Source organism: Penicillium expansum (assembly GCF_000769745.1).
Source record: "Penicillium expansum strain MD-8 chromosome Unknown contig369, whole genome shotgun sequence".
NCBI lineage: Eukaryota > Fungi > Ascomycota > Eurotiomycetes > Eurotiales > Aspergillaceae > Penicillium > Penicillium expansum.
Window position 1 is genome coordinate 1 of NW_015971462.1, and position 21974 is coordinate 21974.

The window sequence follows — 21974 nt, forward strand, 5'->3', positions numbered from 1 at the left end:
GGGGGGGGGGGCGATAAGTAGACTGCGCCAAAACCCGCAAATGGGTTGGATTTCGGGTAGACTTTTATAACTTTATATTAGAATAGATAAGCAGCTTTATACGGTTTGGCCTGTCTCTATTAGGAAAATTATGTAGCCGCGGGTTCTTGCGGGAACCCGCGTGGGTTACCCATGCGGGTTTGCTGGTTCGGGCGGGTTGGAACCTCTTACCCATTCTCGGGTTTTGGCGCAGACTAGCGATAAGCCCCCCCCATAACTAAATAGTGCAAATATACTAATTTCTTGTCACTATATAAATAATATAGGAATTCCTAGTAATTTTAAGTATTTCAATTATATTGTTTACTTTAAATTTAATAAATCATTGATTTATCTAAGTATATATTAATATATTGTGATTAATTCTAGTAAAAACTAATAAGACTAATATATATTATCCTCTATGTAACTACTTTTTTTTCCTACATAGCTAAGTATTATAACCTAGTAATAGATGATCGCTAGTGCCTGTGATTTTGCTAGCAACATGTGAGAGCAAGTCTCGACAGAAGCTTTATAATTTCTTTTGGAGTATAAGAAGTCACTCCTTAGTGCTGTTTCTCTTACACTTGGATACATAACAATCTCGGATCCCCACCAATTGGATTATGGCTAGGAGCAGAACGTGTAATCACGCCTCTGCCGATCCCTTGAACATTCATATCCACAGGCCGTATAGATTTTCCATTCTACTTTGACTTTCCTATAGTTAAACACGGAATTCTCATGCAACTTGCGAAGGAATTTTTGAACTTCCTTCTATAAGCCGAATTCCCACTACAATGTATGTCCTTATGTTTGAAATTCAAGTCCATTAAGTCTAATCACTACTGGCTATTAGATCTAGTGCACAGCAACACAGCTCTGGCTCAGGTCATTGACTCGGTGCCAAGACGCAGGCTCCGTGCTCTGAACTCTCGTCGTCGCTTAGAATCCAATCCTCTGACCCCAAAGAATCGGATTGCTATTCCAAGGCTGTATTGAAGTAGTTCAAAATGTCTGATAGTACATACCCGTTATTACCTATTAAAATACATACAGATGGCAATCATTGTAAATTTGGAAGACCTCCGGAGCTGTTACGGCTTCAGCCAACACTTTCCGTGATGTACACATCAGAATGCACACAGTCATGCGGTCTGCTTTGGACGTGTTACTCACCGCAGCGCAAGTGGTAGCCACCGGCTTTATAGTTTGGAGGGCCCTCTCGCTTTGGGCTGGTGCACCTTGCCCAGTGATAATACTCACTATCGAGTCTATAGTTCCCGCATGCTTCCCAGGAGACATTCTATCCAATTCCAATCACAATCGAAACTTTGAAATAGGCGACTTGCCTGTCTGTTGGCTACCTGATAGCGCGTTCCCGATAATTCATAGGGTGCTTCGAGTGTTGTACGAAGAGCAAAGAAATCTATATATTGCACTGATAATAGATAATAAGTTAGATAACTATATGACGCCCTCGTTTCATGTAGAAAATCTATTTTGAGGGGCATCGCTTTTTGTTATAAAAGAAATCCTGCGATTGGTGGTTTGTAGCATGTGATAGCAAAATTTTATACGGATCCTCGATCGCGAATTTGAATTCGTTCATCAACTTTAGTTTCAAGTCCAAACGGCTCAAGCACCCGCATTTCTGTCTTTGGTGTCTACTTCATGTCTCTATATTATAGAATTAGTCCTTCCTGGAGCCCCTCGAGCCGCCCCCTGGTCGAGGCGATGATTATATAAGCCACAATCAGGACCTCGGGACCCTGGGGCCCGGCCCGGTGCACCTCCAGGTACGGTCTCTGCCAATCACTTAATGTCATGTGCAGATCCCCCAGAAAGAACCGAGGTCGGGAATATGGATTAATTTGACCGAGATGTGAATTGGAACTGAAAGTTGGTGTTTTTTCCCCTGTTTTCTTTGCTAATACTAGATCACTTTGATTCTGTGCCTGAATGGCAGCCATCAATGCCCTCGCGTCGTAGTCACACGAAGTCCAGGAAGGGGTGTTTGGAGTGTAAAAGAAGACATGTGAAGGTCAGTAACAACAAGCTTACTCCCCTAAACCCGTCGGGGGTGTTGCATGTGGCTTAGCGATGTGCCTGGATCATGGTTCCGGTGGCCTTTACGGATGGCGGTAACCCACCGGCTGAGACTCATATTCTGACGCAACGCTCAGTGTGATGAGGGCATTCCAAGATGTACTCTGTGCAGAAAGCGAAGATTGGAGTGCAGATATCCGCCCCAAAATGAAGACGAGGACAGCCCCATGGCATCCAGCGCCCAGGATGAAACAGATAGTGGCACCGTGACCCCATCAAGGGATTACCCGCTGGCAACACGCTTGCTTGAGACGAGATTATTCCACCAATATATGACTTCAACGTCTCACACCCTGTCGCAGGATGGACTGTCAGCACACCATCTCTCCATGACCATTCCTCGCATGGCCGCATCTTGTCCGTACCTGCTTGACAGCATCCACGCATTTTCAGCCTTACACTTGGCCTCCGTTGAAACCGATAATCGGGCTTCATGGCTAAATCATGCTGTGCGATATCAGAGCCAGGCATGCGCTGGATTAAGCAAAGTTCTTCCAGAGATCTCACCACCGGATTATGAACCAGCATTCGTCTCCTCCATCATCATAATGCTTTTCGCCATGGGATCTCGAGTATTGTACCTTGAAACTAGACCACTGGACCCGCTGTCGGTGGTTCTCGAGGCTCGCACATTAATGTCTGGCCCCGCCATGCTTCTTTCCCGAATAATTGAAGCCGGAGTTGACTCACAGCTGGATGGATGGCTGTGCGCTCCTAACACACAGGAAACCTTCGAAACCATGGAAAATGATGAGTACGGATATCCTTCCTTCTAACCCATTGGCGAAGGATGGATGATAACACGAGATAGTAACGGCAACCCGATCGAAAATACGCACATATTGTTCAGCCTACACAAGTATGTTCCAGTGACGTATGAAGTGACTGTTTATGGCCAGTGAAGCTGATGATCAAAGCAGAGACATAGTGACGTCGCTGGTTCGACTTCATTCGATTATTGACGCAATAAAAGGATCGGATCAACCGATCTACCAAGCCACATGGCAGCAGCTTCATGAGGCCATCGAACCGTGGCCAAAAATCGGACCACATGGAGGTCCCCTTGCATGGCCCTTATTTCTATCCGACAAGTTCTCGTTACTGCTGAAACATGGTGACTGGATCGCCCGAATTTTGTTTCTGCATTTTGGCATAGCTATGCGTCTCCTGTGCCATCGGTGGTACGTGCGCGACTGGGGTCGTCGGTTAGTATTGGCAACACTGGACGCACTGGACAAGGTTCCTCAAGAGTGGGAAGAGACCATCTCTTGGATTAGAAGAGCCGCCGCAAGGGAGGACTAGCCGCAGGATGATACCATAGCATGCGGGGTATGGAGTTGGGCTCTTACCTAAGTATAGATTTTAGCTGGGTAAATTTGGGGTATTCAATTATTCATATTATTCATAACAAAGAATAGGCCAACTCATGACCAAATCATATCAAATGTAGATAAGAGGTTACATTTGAACATTTGGAGTATAGACGTTGATCCAATGACCCCGAAAAACCTCCGAGCTTTGACGATTTGCTCCCGAAAGCGAGCCGGTAGCTTATCAGCGGGGGTTTGACACCACACCGCTACGGAGTAGATTAAACAGTCTTAGAAGATGCAATCCTTCGAAATGTTCTCCTATTTCCCATCCCTCACTGCTTATCTCTTGGCGCCGGTTGCATTCGCCGAGCACCCTAGAGCCCGCTGATCTTTTACAAACCCGTCCTGAGAGAACCTGGACGGTCTCCAATCGTGATATGCAACACCCCTGTCAGATCGGTCAAGATGTGGAGAAGCAGGTAAAGCTATCTTTCCCTCCCTCTGATACTACCTAATTTGCGCCCTGGTTGAAAATATTAATATTGGATGTTGTAATAGCTTGAGCCCTTGCCAGCCCCTTCTTCTCCAAGATCTACTCTTGCGCAACATTCCATTTCGCAGAGGAATTGGCGGCAGACTCTTGTCAACATGTTGCAACCGATGAGACTCGGATTTTTGGCAGTTTTGTCGCTGCTATTGGTCGCAATTCATCTACCCAGTGCAAACACCTCCCCCTTGGAGTTCTCTGAGCGGGACCCGAATGTCGTCATCGGGTCGCATGGTGGAATTGGCGCTGGAAAGCTGGGCGCTGTTGCTAGCGAAAGTTCAATTTGCTCCGGCCATGGATCTGATATACTGAAGATGGGCGGAAACGCTGCTGACGCCGTGGGTATACCTATCTAGGTGGGCTTTGGGGTGAATCTCGGTGCTGACAATGACATAGTTGGTCGCAACCGAATTTTGTATTGGTGTCATAGGTGAGGCTACATTCATTCGGTTTATGATTGCATTTAAGCATAGCTAACAAAGACAGGGATGTACCACAGTGGAATTGGCGGAGGTGGCTTCATGCTCGTGAGATCAGCAAAGGGTGATTACGAGTTTATCGATTTCCGAGAGACGGCTCCAGCTGCGGCATTCGAGGATATGTATAAAAATAACGAGGATGCTTCTATCTACGGTGGACTGGCAAGGTAGGGCAAATACACGGAGCGGCTCGGAGCTAGGCTAACAGCCATACCAGTGGAGTACCGGGTGAAGTACGAGGCCTCGAGCACCTCCACAAAAAGTATGGCTCTCTTCCATGGTCAACTGTTGTGCAGCCAGCTATTAGCACAGCCCGTGACGGGTTCCCTGTCACAGAAGATCTTGTCAGATACATGGCATCTGCCGTTGGCAGTGGAGAGGACTTTCTGTCTAAGAACCCCACGTGGGCAATTGACTTTGCTCCGAATGGAACTAGGCTTGGGCTGGGTGATACCATTACTCGACGCCGGTATGCGGATACCCTTGAGGCTATTGCACAACGTGGTGCGGATGCATTCTACTCGGGCCCCATCGCGGAGACTATGATCAATGCGGTGCAGAGAGAAAATGGCACAATGACCCTCGAAGATCTTAAAAATTACACTGTGGCTATTCGGGACATCTCTCAGATTGATTACCGTGGCTACAAGATCACGAGTACCTCGGCCCCCTCGAGTGGTAGTATCGCCTTGAGTATCTTGAAGATTCTCGGGACATACAAAGATTTCTTCTCGACTGAAAAGTCTGTGAATTTGAGTACCCATCGATTGGACGAGGCGATGCGATTTGGGTATGGCGAGGTATGAATAGCCAGCTTTGATTTCACCCATGGACTCGGGTCAATGGTCGCTTACATGAAACGCAGAGATCTAATTTTGGCGATCCTCTATTCGTTGACGGGATGGCCAAGTATGAGAAGGAGATTTTGGAGCAGTCTACGATCGATGACATTCGATCCAAGATCTCGGATGTGCGAACTCAGAACGTATCTGCTTATGATCCGGCCGGACTGGAAAGCCTGGACACGTAGGTCTTACTTGGTACCTTATTCTCAGACATTAAGCTAACTCAGCATCAGCCCTGGAACTTCCCATATTGCGGTAGCCGACCACACTGGCCTTGCAATCTCGGTAATCACCACAATCAACCTGCTCTTCGGTAGCCAAGTCATGGTCCCAGAAACCGGTATCATCATGAACAACGAAATGAACGGTATGTCGAGAAAGCTAGCCCTACGCCACGGAGTTAACTAAAATTTTCATAGATTTCTCCATCCCTGGATCTTCAAACTCATTTGGATACATCCCCTCTCCATCCAACTACATCCGCCCTGGGAAACGCCCTCTTTCCTCCATCACGCCTGCGATAGTTGAGCGACCTAATGGCAAGCTATTTTTGATTGCGGGATCCGCAGGAGGCAGCCGTATCATCACTGCCACCGTCCAGAGTATCATTCACTCCATTGATCAGGGACTCTCCGCCGCCAAAGCGTTAGCCAAGCCTCGTCTGCATGATCAGCTGGTGCCAAACCAGGTCAGCTTCGAATACACTTATGACAACGCAACCGTTGCCTCGATGAAGGCACGTGGCCATAATGTTACTTGGGTTGCTCCAGGACAGAGTTCTGCCCAGCTGATTCGGGTCTTGCCCAACGGAACATTCGATGCTGCTGGTGAGCCGAGACAACTCAACTCGGCTGGGTATTCTGTATAGAATGGGATATGTTGGCAGTTTGGATGCCAAAGTACATACATTGTCAAGTGCGTGTCACGGTAGAACAGCATTACTATAAATAGATAAACCGATTTAGCAAATTCATGCCTTTCGCAAATGCAGCCCTTTGTTGTAGATTCTTTGACAGGGGGTAGATTGGCGTTTCTTTATCGGATGGTCTGTGCTTTCGATATTCCCTTTTTGATGTAGAAAGCTCCAACTCATTTGATCCATTCTTCTCCCTTAGAAGTCTACGCTGATTGAAAAAGTTGATCTGAATTTGTCCCTTTCTTAATTTTTGTTTGCTGGTTTCATTGACACGACATCGCGTCACCTTATCAAACTTACACGTGAATCGACCTCCCCGCGTCAGGGAGCTAGAGAGCTTTCCTCGCGATTTCCCCGAGACCAGCACGCATTCCACTCGCATAGGGCACTCGCAGGTAGCTTTTCGTGCTCTTTGATTGTCTGCTAGCTTGCATTAACCAGGCAGCCTTCCATCCAAGCAGTTCACACTCAACAAAACAACTGCCGCGATATGTCTACGAACCCTTCGAGCTTCCCCAACTTCCTACCCTAGATAACCTACCATCTACTGTGACATCAGGAATACAATGGCTCGACTAAGCAACATCTCTGTTGTTGTTCCCCTCCCTTCCTTCGATATCGACCCCCTCAAGACCTTCGACGAAGACTTCTTTGACCGCGCCGTTGACAACATCTTGTCTGAGGAAGCAAGCATCGAAGAATCCCGGGACGAGATGGTGGATAACAGTATTGGCATATCGAGTCCATTTGCATATGATGGGGGATCTGACTCCTCGAAGCTCAACGTTCGTCGTAGCCAAAGGACTGGAGCCAACTCGCCGCATTTTTCTACGCCCTCAACCTCCTCACCTACAACCACCTCAGCAACGAAACCGAAGTTGAGAACATCTTCTCGAATAAGGAAGAGTATGACAATGGCAAACGTCAATGGGCGCGGTGAAGCGTCTATGAGCCTCGAAAAAACCACACAACCTCGGCGTAAGGAGGAAGTCATACAAGCTGAACCTTACCCTGTCCATGAGGCCGGTGATCACCCTTCTACAGTTCCTGAAATCACAGAGAACCCCGCATTATCCACTGGTGACAACGAAGTTACGATAGAAGAGAAGATCTTTGTTTCGGTGGACCCAGAAACGCGGTTGGAGGTGTTGAAGTTCGTTGCATCACACTATTTCATGACAGATCAAGTTCAACCTGTTCGACGTTCGGCCAGGCGAGAATTTATTGGCCAAGTTCGCGGCGTCGCCGCGGAAGCTGGAATGAACGACACAGCTATCGATGCTTTGGTTGATCACGTTCGAAAGACCTACCTCGAGGACCGTGGAATTGCCACAGCTGATGATGCCAGCTCTGCATTCGGGGGTGAAGTAGACAGCGCAGAAGAAGCACACGCCAAGAGCTCGCACCGAAAACGGCGTAAGAGCAGCTCGGGTCAACCCGAGGACAAAGAGCACAAGAAAAGCAAGAGACGTCACTCGGATAAGGCTAGACGGCACAGCCATGATGCTATGCAACTTGACGAGCCAGAGAAGGTCTTGGAAGCTCATTTCCCGGCAAGTATTCCTACCGAAAGCCAGGAGAATGGTTACGTTGAGCCAGAAGAACCGAAACACAAGGACCACACGCCGGATCTACCCAAAATGCCCACGAACATTATTCGGGGTAGCCCTACCACACCTATCGACCTAACCGACTATCCCCCTCATGATGAGTTTGTCCTTGGAGCTGATTGGGTTCCATTGCAAAACCAACGCCGAAATTCCATCGGGGGTTTCAAAGATTTCGAGGAGAGCAACAAAAAGGTTCTTACACCTGACTTGTCACCTAACTTCCCGAAAGAGGTGATTCCTGAGAGCCCTCGACCTGAAAACGTGGTCGAAGAAAAGCGCTCGAAACGTCGCGAGCCAGGCAAAACATCACAGAAAGAAAAGAACAAGCGCAAGCGCGAACGAAGGAGGGAGCGGAAGAAACATCGAATAAACTTGGGTGGACAGAAACAAGGTGACTCCACTGATGGAGCAGAGAAACAGCCTCAAGGCGCCTCCGTTGATCGAGCAGATCAGGACCAACTTCCGCCTTCTATTCCGCAACAAACCCTCTCTGCAAGCCCCAATGGAAGCAGACGAAGCTCCAGTCAGCTCCCGCTACCCGCCGATCCATCTATGTGGGACACGGATTTTTGAATACCAATGATTTGCCAGGTGTGACTCCAAGTGATGAGGTTCAGTCTAAATATTTCCTCGGGGCCGATAACCCCAAAGTTGTGTCGAAAACCAAGCGGGAAACGGCTTCCTCGCTGTACGATTTGTCTATCCCCCCAAAAACCCGACAGCTGTTGAAAAATTTGAATCTACCCCCGGACTTTTTGTCATCAGATTCTTCCTTGAGTGATACGCCGAGTGATTTTGATTCCAATTGGGATGATCTGGATGATTCATCGTCGCTTATTCAGATCAAATTATCACCTCCGAGAAGCCCCTATCTTATTCCTAAATCTACAAACCCCCAGCCTCGAACTCCGGTGAAATCCACCTCTTTCGTTAACCCAGAACCCATTAAAACCCCTCAAGCCAAGCCCCTGAAGCATTCTCCTTATTTCCCACGTGTGCTAGTTGACCCTGAATCATGCCTCCCGTTCCCCCCTATGGATGCGCCTTCTTTCGGACTCATCCAGGAACAGCTTGCCCATGACCCCTTTCGTTTACTCATTGCAACCATTTTTCTCAATCGAACTCGCGGGGGTGTTGCCCTGCCGGTCTTGTTCAAGGTATTTGAACGATACCCTACGATCGATGCAATGGCAGAAGCAGACCTACCGGAACTTGTATCAATGATAAACTGCTTGGGATTTCAAAATCAACGCGCGAGGAAATGCATCGCATTGGCACAAACATGGCTATCAGACCCCCCGAACAAAAGCAAAAGATATCGCAAGCTCCACTACCCACGAAAATTAGACGGTCGAAATGTTGGTCGTGAAGAATGTGTTGATGAAGAAGATTTGCGAGTCGCATGGGAGATTGCACATCTACCCGGAGTTGGAGCATATTCCCTTGATAGCTGGAGGATCTTCTGTTGCGACGAGTTGCGTGGAAAAGCCTCTGACTGGAAAGGAACGAATGCGACAGAGCTCGGCTTTGTGCCTGAATGGAAGTGCGTTCTACCACACGACAAGGAGCTACGTGCTTATCTTACATGGATGTGGCTGAAGGAAGGATGGATTTGGGATTACAACACGGGTGATCTTACACTTGCAAGTGATAAGATGATGAGAGCTGCCCAGAGTGGAGGGGTTGCTCGTGAAGAAGAGGGGAATTGGGTACTAGAGACCTCCCCTGTCAAGGCTGTGAATGGATTGCATGGATCCGATTGATTCCAAGTGTCGATGTACATGAACCACTGAATAACAAGTTGTCAAATCTACATATTGTATATGTAGTTGCCTCAGGCAGTAGAATTTGTGTTCCCTCGGAAAGTTTTCAGCTGAGAAGGCTACTCTTTATATATATCTCAGGATCCGATTTCAGGCTTCCATGCAGCAAAACCACGTCAGTTAAAAGAGCGGGGCCGAGATCGTTCACCGCATAATCGCATAGTGTGCTTCTTTCCACTTCCAACCATTTCATGCGTCGTACCTGAATGAGGTTATTCTTTTCTTTTTCCAACACATATCCCTTTCTTTCCCCAGACCCCAGACACACGGAATGCCGGATTGGTTCCCGCACATTGCGACGTTAAGCGACCAGTCATAACGGCCCGAACTAAGCGCCAGGAGAATTGGAGACAAAAATAGGATCACATTCCCCTCAGTGGCGGTGCGAGTCTAGACAGGTAACGGACGACTGACCCTTTCGCGCGGTCCACAACTCGATACGGATTTCGCCATGTTTCCTCTTAGACTAAACCGCGACGATAGGAAGTCCAAGACCGTCAAGGCCAAGACAAACAAAACAAACAGAAAGACCTCAACCAAGGACCCAGAGGATCCTACCACGGCTCGCTCATCAACTTCCCAACGCAGGTCCTCCATGCCTGGACTCGAGAGATCCGAGGCTGCCTCGTTCCTCGAGTCGAGAACAAGTCTACCCTACCCCACTTTCTCGAAAGCTCACAGCAAGGAAGGCGTCCGAGCGAGCATCCCTACACCGGATCCGACCGATTTGACACATGACGAGGGGAAGAACGGTCACCGCGAGAATCACCATGCGCCTCCTAGTCCGCCGCTGACCGGCCTCGACCAGGAGTCGAGGAAGGGCAGTATTGTCAACGAGGATGAGAAGGAGACAGACAAACCCAAGAAGAAAACAAGTATTAAAATCAGAGCCTCCGAAGTGAATAGGTCCTCCTCGAGTCTCCGGTCGAAACGCGATGACAGCACCAAGTCCAAGTCCAGCAAGACATCGCGAACAGAGACCCCTACAAAATCCAGACCCAAGGATGAGAGTGAACCGTTGCCTCGGTCATCAAGCTACAAGTCGAAGACAAAGGTTCCCGAGGACAGAAAGCTACCCAAACGGTCGAGTCGCTCGACGATGTCTGCCTCACAGTCGAACGTTACACTTCGTGATATTGGCGCAGAGTCAGCTAACGGCTCCGATGCGACATCTATTGCGCCTAACCAGCAGCATTCGGTGCCACGAAAACCCATGACCCCGCCTACGAAGCCTCCCTCTCGCACCCAAAACCGATCGGCCATGTCACATCGCCACTCTGCTAGCGACGAATCGATCGATTTTGTGAAACCAGTGAATCCGAATTCGTTTGGCGCACCCCCGCCGCCCCCACCTCCGCCCGAAATGCCTGCTACTATCCCTCGAGTCGATTACTTGCTGAAAAATGGTGGTTTGGAAAATAAGGTCTCGAGAGCACTGCTGGCTAGCCTCGGGCAGAAAGATCCATTCTCACAAGGACAGCCTCAGTCTCGGGCCATCGCTGGAAAAATATTCGATCCATATAACCGCTTACTAGACGACTACCAAAAGGTCATGAGTAAGAATGGATCTCTTGCTGTCGCAACAGGCTACCGGTCCGTCGCCCGTCGTCTACTGGATCGTCTCGAAGCTGTGTTCGCGCGCGACATCTCGTCCGAGCCATGCAGCTGCCAGGTATGCGACCAAGCGGAGTCAGACGATCGACCAGATGGAGTGAGCTGGGGCGAGGTTTTGGAGCTTGTGTCTGGCCGCAGGGAACTTCCGATGTGGCCTCCCTTCACGATGGCCCCCACTACCGTGGATACCGGCGCGCCAGGCGATGAGCACATTCCAATGCAGAAGCTTGACGTCGACGTTCCTGAAGAGTATCGCGAACACTTCATACGGCAATCTCGAAAGACGAAGGTCGCTGTCGACAAATGGCTCTATGAGCAGAATGATCCAGGCACCAGTGCTCCTAACGAGGTTGACGATGAGACGCTGACCTTCGCCATGCTTACGCATCTCGAACCTCACCAGCGCTCGTTATTCTGCTCTTTACTCGGCATCAATTCTTCTACTCCTGTCCCGCGGTCCGGCGACGAAAAACCCCGACCGAAACCTTCGGCGCTTGTCTCGTCAGCCTCGGCCATCCAGCGTCTTTACCGACTATCCTCCCTCCCTCGCGACCCAGAAACTGCTATGTACATGTTGAATAATCCCACTCTCCACCATGTCCTCGCCACCCTTTCCGCCATTAGCGATGATGAGTGGGAGATCCTCATCTCCGGCCGCTTTGACGGATTCCTCCGCAGTGGCGCAGAAGACACAGGCCCCGCCACGAATGCCGCCGGATCTCGCTGGGGCAGTCGCTCCAACACACCCTTAGGCGGCGGTATCTCCCGAGGTCCAACACCCAACTATATGGATGGCAGCTTCCGACCCTCCAGCCAAGTCAACGGCGTACCCTCAACCCCAGCCTCATTCGGTGGCCCGATTGCACTAGACGAGGAGACCGAAATCGCCGCGTTAGCAGAAGTTGAGCGCGACATTTTCCTCGGAATGGAAGCCCTCGAAGACGCCTTCGAAGCCCTCCACTGCAAAGCCGAAGTCGTGCGGCGCGCACTGCGCGAACGTGGCGCCGGCCTCTCTGTAGCAAACCAAAGCCGCCGGGGCTCATTCGTCGAAGCGCGCCTGGGCACCCCCTTCTCGGGCGTCGGCACATGGGAGAGCGGCGGCGAAGACGACTTCCTCGACGACGATCGTTCTCTTGCGCCTGATGACTCGGCGAGTAACATTAGCTCGAACCGGCGCCGCCGGCCCAAGAGACGCACGGAGCGACGCACGCCTGCGCCTGTCGAGGAGGAGGATGAGGAAGATGACGGTCTTGGTCGTGGAGATACACGCACCTCGAGGCGGAGATAGACCGATACCGGGATGGAACGGGAATACTTCTTTTCGATTTATGATCTACGTGCAGCGTTGGAATCATTCGAGGACTGTTTGCTGGATAGCATGGGATATGGATATAACTGTTGCTATTGCAATGGGCTTGACGAACTCATGATACCCCCCTTACTTTCTTGTTCTGGGCTTTTTCGTTGTGTTACTGGCTTGTTCTTTTGCATCGTTTCTTTCGTGCTTGGCTTACTACCTCCCCCCTTTTTATGTTTTGCTCTTTTGATGATTTATGAATGCCACGAGCTTCCCTCCTACGACCCGATGCCTTGCCGTGTGCTTAGGCTATGATACAAGTTTGATTTACCATATCTCAGCGGTTGAATTGTTGGCATTGTGCAATATGAGCGAACTAGACCTAGGTATTGCAATGATCTTCAGGAGCCTACAGACAATTACAAACAAGGATCAAGCGAACCAATGACCACGTACTCCAGACTGTCGACGTACAGCCAGCCACCTTTGGTCTGTCTAGCTGGTCTCCAGGTCAGTTCTGTGGCGTGATTGTTGAGGGCGAATTGACATCTCGATCGTGCCACCATGGGAGGTACTATTAGGGATGTACTGTAACATCGCTCTACCACATAGTACATGGATAGTAGGAGTATGACTCGCGTATCTCCCGCCTGAGCTGAAACTGAATAGTTACGTATACCCATACTCAAAGAACTTTGTTATTGACTAGGGCGTGAGATATTGAGTTATGTTGCAAATTACAGATAGCAAGCCTGAGCAGGTGTGTGTCATAGAACTTAGTCTTAGCAACACACTCGGGCCCGATGACTAGGTGGATTACGGCCATTTTTAGGTTCTCTTTGCTGATCAATTGGTTGCCTGGTCCAATATTGATAGTCACAGCTTACGTGTGATGATTATGGTTGATGGACTCACGCGGAAGAGGATGATCTGCATGAAGGGCAAGTTGAGCTACTATGAGCTTTGTGCTCACGAACAGCAGTTTCTACTCGATGCCATTCGCGAGGATCGAGATCTCACTCAGCATCTGACAGGCGCTCCTCGGTAACATACCATTATCCTTACGATGGATCGCTCTATGCCTGGGAAATGTTTGCAATCAACATCGTGTGATGACTCTGCATATACCAAAAACGGATAGTAAGACATCGAGGTACCAATATTCAACGTCGCCCTTCAAGTCCTTTCAGCTTACACCGAATTTGATACCAAATAGGTATATGCCAGACGGTAAACCATCAAATTTGAAAAAAAGAGAAGGAAATGGATGGAGAGTAATTTGGGCAATATCTCGTAGAACGAATGGGCCAAGTATATCTTGGTCATCTTATGTTTGTCGGAGGACAATTGAGCGCTTCATAGAATAATAATTGATACTATATAGGAGGGGGGGTTTCCAGAACCTGCATATTGAATCACCACTAAATTCGATCCTAATAGTTTCAACGAAGGTGAACGTTACAATCATCCACAAAAAGGAGCAGAGGAGAGGACCAGGTCTTCTACAACATCAAACCGTAAAATTAACCGTAAAAGGCAATTGACAGGGTCCGGCTTATGTATAGTGTGTAAATGATCCCTGCTATGTGAAGCCTTTTGTGGGTTTCGCCCGCTGTCGACTTGATTGGAAATCATTCTTCGCCCCATTGCGAGGTCGTGGACCTCGGCATCTTTCTATACCCTGCTGCTTCATCCCCTTTCGACGGGGCAAGCTGCATAAGTGAGTTCCACCACTACCCACTTCGGTTGATGGTGCTCCTCACCGATACTTACGAAAGTGACGGGCCAGGATTAACCTGCTGTTGACCATTCACATCTTCCTACCGTTAGGTTGGTGGATACCATGCATTACTGGTGCGTCCGGAGGTATCCATGGGATTTTCTCTTTCCGTGAGCATCCATGTATTTTTTAGTTTGAGTCGATCTTTTTATTTTATTTCGGCCTATTAAGCATACGCTACCCCATACTTCGTATGCATAACAGCAATAATGACTTTGGAAGGATGACTATTGGCGATCACATGTCACACGGGCCAAGAATGAAAGGACACTCGTATCGTGAGAGGGGGATCTATTCAATAGTCTAGTTGTAATCGACCGCCACGATGTAAAACCTCCGTAAATACGGGGTACAGAGGATGTTAATGTAGATCACCAACCTCTCTGGTCGCAGAATTCGGAGACCCCGGAGATGATCATACACTATTGATTATCCAAGTCGCAGGGTATATGATCTGAGTGATCCGAAGCGGCAGGATTTACGCTAAACATCAATAGGCTAAGAGCATAAGGTTATTGTGTTGGTGTCTTCACTAAAAGAGGAAACTCGGCCCCCCGGTCATCTTCAATTATGACAGGCTGTGTGTGTATGTTATATGTGTGCACACGGCTCGGAACAAAGCGCTAGGGGCGAGTATAGACTTTCCAAAAGTGAAATGGGACTATTGGTAGTTTTATTGGCGATGTCTCGGGCACATTGAGATTGATATTGCTCGACGTGTCTGATCTTGATATATCTTCAGTGCGAAGGAGCCTATGTATGGTGTATGCTGTACTCCGTACAGAGTATTAGAGTTAAGAGGTATTAGAAATTATATCTTGCCAGCTGAAACATAAGCGGGGACCTCGGGATGCCGCTCCCGCATTGAGTAATCAGATACTCCGTACTCCGTAGTGGAACTGGCAAACCGGCAAGTCAGTTGAGGGAAAATAGGTTTGATATAGAGTTTTACCCCAAATTCCACCGGTAAGCTAATAGAATAACCGTGAACAGGTTTTTTTGGGGGGGTGTTGCTTAAGCTTTCATTTCATTCTAGTACAATGCTTTCCCAAACCTAAGCCTTGGCCTTCGACAATACACAATGTGGCCGGTGCTGCGCTGGAATTTGGATCGGCAACGAGCGGGGCGAGGAAGACAAGGGAAGAAATCCGGTTGGAATGAGACATGGCGTTAAGGGCGTTTTAACACCGGGAGGCTTCGAAAATATCTGAAATATGTGCTCCGTATTCTGTGCAGCATATTCCATACTCCGCACACTGTCAAGCATATCAAAGTATTGTTTTACGTTCAGGTATCCGATAGTCCGACAGCCCAAGGTGTCAACTAGACTATGATGCAATATAAATTCGGATGTTTCCGATTACCCCTGAGGCATATCTGAGACACTTCTAAAATAGCGCATCATCCCGCTTTAACTCGGGGCCAAGATTCCTTCTTAGCGGGCCATGATTTCCAACTCCACGATCGCTGCGGCTCTAAGCCAGACCGTGGTGCGTAATCATCCTTTTGGTGATTCTACTTTGTTGATCCCATTCACTAGGAGGGGCAAGTCTCCACTAGTCCGTGCTAGCCAGCGAGAATCATAAACACAAGCAGGCTTCTTCATTCAGTTCATCCAGTTTCTCGGCATACACATCCCTGTTTAATGAAACCGGCAATACATAGGGGCCAAACAAAGACCTACTACCCGTGTGACCTCCACAATCGACATTCTTTTAGGGAAAGAACTCGTGTTCAGTCCCGTCAACTCCATTAAAAACCTGTGATTTTCACTTGTGGTTGGGGAGTTGGAGGCGGATCGAAGCTTAAACCGGCCCAATTGTATGGCCAAGAGGGTAAATGTCCACCAATCCACAAATGCCCACTATTTCTAAATAATCCTTTTGTTTTTTTTTGATGTTCAACACTTTCTCCTAAATCCGCGGGCTTATTTTTTTTGCGGGGTGGATTACACATGAAATCATTCCTTCTGACTTGCTAGGGTACGCCCCGGTCCCCCCCCCTGGTCGCCCACATTGTGCTTTGTATTATATTTCTTTGTTAATTTGATGGTATTGAATATGACATATCCCCCGCAGATCGAGCTTATATTGTAAACGCCTCTGAGCGGTTCAGGAAAGAGTCTGGTGGTGGCTTTTATAGAAAAATATGGTGAGGCTTTCTACCTCGTGGAGTACTCTGTTGAAAGAACACACTTGCCCCAATTCAACCCTCCCGCTAGTGTTCCAGAAGCCTCGCCCCTGCAGCGAACATAGCGTACTAGCGATCCGAGCCCCCTGTCAACGGGCCAATGTGCGCTTTGGCCTAGACACGGAGAACACGGAGCCCGTGGGATCAGGATGGATTTTGTGCCTTCTTAGTGGTTCTGAAAAATGGGGATGTTTTTTCCCATCCAATACCGTTTATAAGCGGCGAATGCCTTTCTTTAGTATGTACTTTTGGATGCAAGGCAGGCAACTAAATCGTTTCGCTTGTCCATCGAGTGAGCTGATACGGAGTAGACCAACTATGTTAAACTTTGCGGCCGTTTTATTCGACATCTCGTGGCAGACCTGCTTCCTTCTACCCACTTGGGCGTCACATATGGCCTAAAGGTGAGCTAAATGGGCTAAGTGGAGTAAAATATACGTTGTATACAGGGATTCACGGCTCTGGACCGTGAACTATTATGGAGATCGCACTCCCTCTCCCAGGTGTCCATATTTCTCACGCAGAATTCCACACTTCACTCAAACTTGTCGTGGATCACCCAGCTATTGACGGGCAAAGAGGCCGAATGGGTTTAAGTCCCATTCTTTTGTTTTTGCCTATCAAATTTTGAGTTCAATCAGTCCCGGTAGTTTGGGTGTTGATTCTTTTTCTCTGGGTGCGTCTGGCTTTCAACTTTTATGCCTGTAGCCTCTTCCCCTCCTTGAGCCATTCTTTATCTTCCATTGCAGGCAGCTCATGGGGTAGGTGTAGTGTTGAGCACATTCAGGTTCTCAATCCTTGGCACCACTCGCTTTGTCATTATATATCGCTTTTTGTTGCCCAGTATCGATCAGATTCTGGACCCAGGGAGTGTCATCTTGCAGCCTTCAATTTCACCATTTAAATAGGCAATGATAGCAGACCCCTTCAAGTGAAAGGAACCAACAAGACATTCCACCATGTCAGCACTCATTCTCATGGGCTTGATGCCCAAAAACAATGAGCACTCATTGGCAGCTCGATTGACAAACTCTGTTGAACTTGATATCGACCCTCTTCCAGAATCGCATCGACGAGGTCTAATAGCAATCGCAGTCATGGCCTTCCTATCTCTCATTGCAACGTCAATGCTCCTCGGTTTCATCACCTATCGACTTTTTTTCTGGCGCGGCAGCTATACGCGATACATCGGTTACAACCAGTACATCATTCTTATTTACAATCTTGTTCTGGCGGATTTTCAACAGTCACTTGCATTTATTATTTGTTTACGATGGATCTTAACAGACAAAATCCAGTCCGGTTCCGCCGCATGCTTTCTCCAAGGGCTGTGGCTGCAAATTGGAGACCCCGGCAGTGGTCTTTTCGTGCTCGCCATCGCCTTCCACACATTCCTGTTAGTCGTCTGGGGACGCAAAATGTCCTACAAGTTCTTTGTCTGTTTCGTCGTCGGCGTCTGGGGCTTTGTTGCTATAATGGTGATTATCCCATTAGCGATGTATGGAGGCGACGTCTTTGTGCCTTCCGGCGCCTGGTGCTGGATCAGCGATGAATACGAGACCACCCGCTTATGGACTCACTACATTTGGATTTTCCTCGCCGAATTCGGCACAGTCATTCTCTACGCCGTGATGTACTTCCAGCTGCGCCGGCAGATTGCCGCCTCCGCAATCCTTGGCAACAGCCAGCTGGAGAGCCTCAAACGCCTGCGCCGCGTCGTAGGCTACATGACCATCTACCCAATCGTCTACATCATCCTATCGCTACCCCTCGCCGCAGGCCGCATGGCCACAGCAGACGGCGATGCACCCAGCATCATATTCTTCTGCTGTTCCGGTGCCATAATTACCAGCTCCGGGTTGGTCGATGTCGTTCTATACACCCTCACCCGCCGCAACCTGATCATCGACTCAGAACCCAGCCAAGACCGCTCCTACAATAAATTCAACAGCAGCAAGGGCAAACGAGGCGGCGAGACCCACTTAACTACTATCACGGCCGATCCCACGCGCAAATTGGGCGGCACTTTCACTGATGACCTTGACCGTGACGGCTCAACGGATAATATCGTTCCACCCAGCACACTCGGTCACCGCGACCATGATCATGAAATGACCCCGATTGGAAAGGTGTATCAAGAAACCACCATCGAGATCACGCACGAGCCTGCGTACCCTAACGAGGCGACCAGTGAGCGGTCTAGTAAGGAGGACTTCTCCTCCCCTAGGCCGCCTCACTCAGTATGGCGGAGATGAACCTTTCTCATGAACATTCACACTTTTTATTTTTTACATTCTCGAGTCATCTGAGTTGTCACCATTCATGTTCTCCCGTGGTGTGATGCCCTCGATGCCCAATTTCTGTCACTATAACATGTATTCTCTTCCTCACGATCTTCTCAGTACTGCTATATCTCCTTTTTATCACTTTCTCCTTCCTCACTTTTCTTCCTCGTTTTATGTCTCTCTATACTGTCACCTTTCACATTCTTCTATGACGGAACCTTCTATGTATATATTTTGAAAAAGACGGACCCGTCCCTCATGCGAACCATGGCGATTCACATGTGGTACTTAATGTTTTCGATTTTGAAGACCCATGACTTGGTTTTGATTGAAAGAATTCCCCTTTATTTGACGCATTACAGATAGGTTGAGTTTTATTCTATCGTGGGTCCCACTGGTGGGATTAATCGATCCAAGTCTAAGATCCCTCTCCCAAAATGCTAGAGATTTAGTCGAAGAATCTCCTCTTCAACAAACCATCTTATAGAAATATACACGTTCAAATCCCTCTTCCATTCTTCGATCTGTTTCCGCAAACCCCAGTTTCGCATAGAACCCAATATTCTCAAACATCTTCACATTGGTGAATAATGTTACACTGCCCAGCCCCTGTTTTCGAGCTTCCTCTTCAGCGAACTTGATCAAATAATATCCATAGCCTCGACCCTGCGATGTCGGATCAACTACCACATTGTCGATTTTGAGCGAGTTTGTTTGTTTATCCTTGTGGAAAGTGATTGAGCCTACGATCCGCTCACTGTCTCTCAGGACGAGGACTTCATGCGTGCGGATCATCTGGTCCCAGTCCTCTGTCATCGGAGCTGGTGGCTTTCCAATGCGGTAAATGTATTTTGAATAGGCGGCATCAATCATAGATTTTATGATGGGTATATCTTTGACCGTAGCTTTATGAAGTATGAGCTTGGTATCCGACGGGGACGTTGAGCTGGGAATTGTCGCCATGATGAGAGGAAGACAGGGGACACAATTTATTGAATATCTCTCAAGGAAACCTTTGGGTAATGTGACCCGTCGGAATTTTTCGAGATGAGTATTAGTGCTCGTCTACGCTGTTAGTCAGAGCTACCCCGCTTCGCGATAACCATATACACCGATGATAGGAATATTTCACTTCATTGCAGAACATCTAATAAACTGATGTGATAGAAGTATGGCTACAAGACCAGTTCCCTTACGTGCCATCAAGTCACGAGACCATGGGAAAATAGGAAAGTGCGAGTGTTGGGGGTATAAACCTTGGAGGTCTGCATCCATATCAAACTACTATGAAGTCATATATATGCAGCTTTTCGCTCAAGAGAAAATAATTCTGAAAAAAAAAAAAAAAAAAAAAAAAAAATACAATTAACGACGAAGATAATCTCAAAACACATTCAATTTGAACCGCGTACTTCGAAGGAATAAAAAGCCAATGCGCCACAATTGACAATCACGCAGGAAGAAGTGCAAGCTTCCCAGATGCCCAACGTCCCTGATTCCATACATACACCGTGATTGCCGAGATTTCATGACCGGATCTTCGCTTCGGAAGTCTTGAACACCGTGCACGCTATGTCTGTGCCGGGCATTGCTGAACCTAAATTCGACATTTTCTCCCAGTTTCAATTATCTATATTGCTTTGTGAGCAAAGATAGAGCCATCATAGGTTGGTCACTTACCCTTGAATCCATACTCCTGGATTGTGTTATCTGCCATCTGACAATAGACCTTAATGGTCATATCGGGTTCCTTGAGGTAACAAGCACCCAGCTTTGAATATGAGGCGGTCATAAAGCGCTTCTTACCAAGGTTAACCTCATACCAACCTTTGGATTTATCATAAGCCATGTCCTTCACAGTGTTCTCGGCAGAGGGGTAGTAGACCCGGATCTATCCAGTTCATGTTTACCATCAATCATCTCTTTTGACAGCTCTGTCTCGAGAAAACTCACGTTATCAAGCTCGTTGGAAGTGTAAGCTACGGGAGAGTAGAACTTGGCCGAAGCAATGCCATTCTTCTCTATTCCGTTGCTCCATTTATCCTCGTACTTCGACTCTCGGATTTTTCCTAAGACATCTTGCATGTAGACCTGTAGGTGGCTGCGTGAGTTGCAGGCCGCGATGGACGTCCCTAGAAGATAATATCAGCGTTGATGGTTTGAGGAAGGGAATTCATGAGTCGTTTTTCATACGAAAGACAATATCATGAGCTCCGTTGCTGGGCATGATGCGAGAACGACTTTGAGGTGGTTCGGTGATCTTTGTCGCGCTGATAACGCCTATCTTTTGGTTTGAAATGAGAGGATTTGGAGTGGTTTATAACGAGAAAGGGCCAGCATTACGCTTTGCACGTCGGGTCGTATAACCGACTTGGCCTGGGCGTAAATTCTGGAATGTTGGAAGAGCTCTGATTGTCGGAATATGCGATCCTTTATACACGGGTAGCCAAAGACTGTGGCACATCACGCAAACAAAGACCGCGGACTGTAGATGCGCAAGGAAAAGCACAAGAAGTCAAATAATTGTTTTCAAGGAAAATAAGAAAATAAATTTACCGAAACATCCGGTGGGTGACGAATGGCTTAATTCCTTGAGGCTCTGGCTAACGTTGAATTTGCATAGGTTGTTATGTGATGGCTAGTCGATTGTACTACGCAATATATGCAATCAACATTCTGTCGTCAGTTGTCCAAAAAAGGATAATATTGGATGAAGAACCAAGCTACATACAGCCCAGAAGATCTGTTGATGATAGCGTGAAGAGAATCGCCCTGCTTCGAGGGTACTATCAGATTTACTTCTCCGTAGATAATGACGAGTGTAAATCCATACACCAGCCCTGTCTCGATTTTCCTATCGCTTCTTGGGACAAACAACTGACCCCACCCTATCTCAACACCATCCCTGATCCCGATTGGTGGGCCGAATCAACGAAATCTGGCGAGCAACGCGTGGAACACTCTCGGAGTCTCGTACATGAGTGCCTTCTGTCGAATCTTGGTCCGGACAAGGCCGGTTCCAATACACCACCACACTACTGACAATCCGTTTCGAGGGGGTCATCCGCTCGAAAGAAAAGCGGGATGCTTTGACATGAATTGTGGCGTATGGGCTAGAAGTGATGTGCGAAACAAAATATCCGAG

The 21974-nt window shown here is 48.1% G+C and overlaps 8 protein-coding genes across 8 annotated transcripts; 6 read left to right on the forward strand and 2 right to left on the reverse strand.

Moving 5' to 3' along the window:
• Window positions 1-1171: 1171 nt before the first annotated feature.
• PEX2_106700 (uncharacterized protein) lies at window positions 1172-1528 on the forward strand (the record flags this gene model as incomplete). Its single annotated transcript, XM_016747938.1, has 1 exon — window positions 1172-1528. One exon carries the CDS (start codon window positions 1172-1174, stop codon window positions 1526-1528), a length of 357 nt encoding a protein of 118 aa, XP_016594149.1.
• A 769-nt stretch (window positions 1529-2297) lies between these two features.
• On the forward strand, window positions 2298-2906 carry PEX2_106710 (uncharacterized protein; the record flags this gene model as incomplete). The annotated part of the gene is made up of 1 exon (XM_016747939.1): window positions 2298-2906. The coding sequence occupies one exon, from the start codon at window positions 2298-2300 to the stop codon at window positions 2904-2906; it is 609 nt and encodes a 202-aa protein (XP_016594150.1).
• A 115-nt stretch (window positions 2907-3021) lies between these two features.
• On the forward strand, window positions 3022-3432 carry PEX2_106720 (uncharacterized protein; the record flags this gene model as incomplete). The annotated part of the gene is made up of 1 exon (XM_016747940.1): window positions 3022-3432. The coding sequence occupies one exon, from the start codon at window positions 3022-3024 to the stop codon at window positions 3430-3432; it is 411 nt and encodes a 136-aa protein (XP_016594151.1).
• Window positions 3433-4103: 671 nt separating this feature from the next.
• PEX2_106730 (DNA glycosylase) lies at window positions 4104-9603 on the forward strand (the record flags this gene model as incomplete). Its single annotated transcript, XM_016747941.1, has 9 exons — window positions 4104-4328; window positions 4387-4420; window positions 4477-4636; window positions 4687-5269; window positions 5335-5495; window positions 5548-5681; window positions 5734-6169; window positions 6790-8363; window positions 8432-9603. The coding sequence occupies 9 exons, from the start codon at window positions 4104-4106 to the stop codon at window positions 9601-9603; spliced, it is 4479 nt and encodes a 1492-aa protein (XP_016594152.1).
• Window positions 9604-10114: 511 nt separating this feature from the next.
• Window positions 10115-12565, forward strand: PEX2_106740 (uncharacterized protein; the record flags this gene model as incomplete). Its single annotated transcript, XM_016747942.1, has 1 exon — window positions 10115-12565. One exon carries the CDS (start codon window positions 10115-10117, stop codon window positions 12563-12565), a length of 2451 nt encoding a protein of 816 aa, XP_016594153.1.
• A 4938-nt stretch (window positions 12566-17503) lies between these two features.
• Window positions 17504-18799, forward strand: gprC (the record flags this gene model as incomplete). The annotated part of the gene is made up of 1 exon (XM_016747943.1): window positions 17504-18799. One exon carries the CDS (start codon window positions 17504-17506, stop codon window positions 18797-18799), a length of 1296 nt encoding a protein of 431 aa, XP_016594154.1.
• A 498-nt stretch (window positions 18800-19297) lies between these two features.
• On the reverse strand, window positions 19298-19792 carry PEX2_106760 (GNAT family N-acetyltransferase; the record flags this gene model as incomplete). The annotated part of the gene is made up of 1 exon (XM_016747944.1): window positions 19298-19792. The coding sequence occupies one exon, from the start codon at window positions 19790-19792 to the stop codon at window positions 19298-19300; it is 495 nt and encodes a 164-aa protein (XP_016594155.1).
• A 709-nt stretch (window positions 19793-20501) lies between these two features.
• Window positions 20502-21056, reverse strand: fleA (fucose-specific lectin FleA; the record flags this gene model as incomplete). Its single annotated transcript, XM_016747945.1, has 3 exons — window positions 20502-20720; window positions 20783-20961; window positions 21023-21056. 3 exons carry the CDS (start codon window positions 21054-21056, stop codon window positions 20502-20504), a joined length of 432 nt encoding a protein of 143 aa, XP_016594156.1.
• Between the last annotated feature and the right edge of the window lie 918 nt (window positions 21057-21974).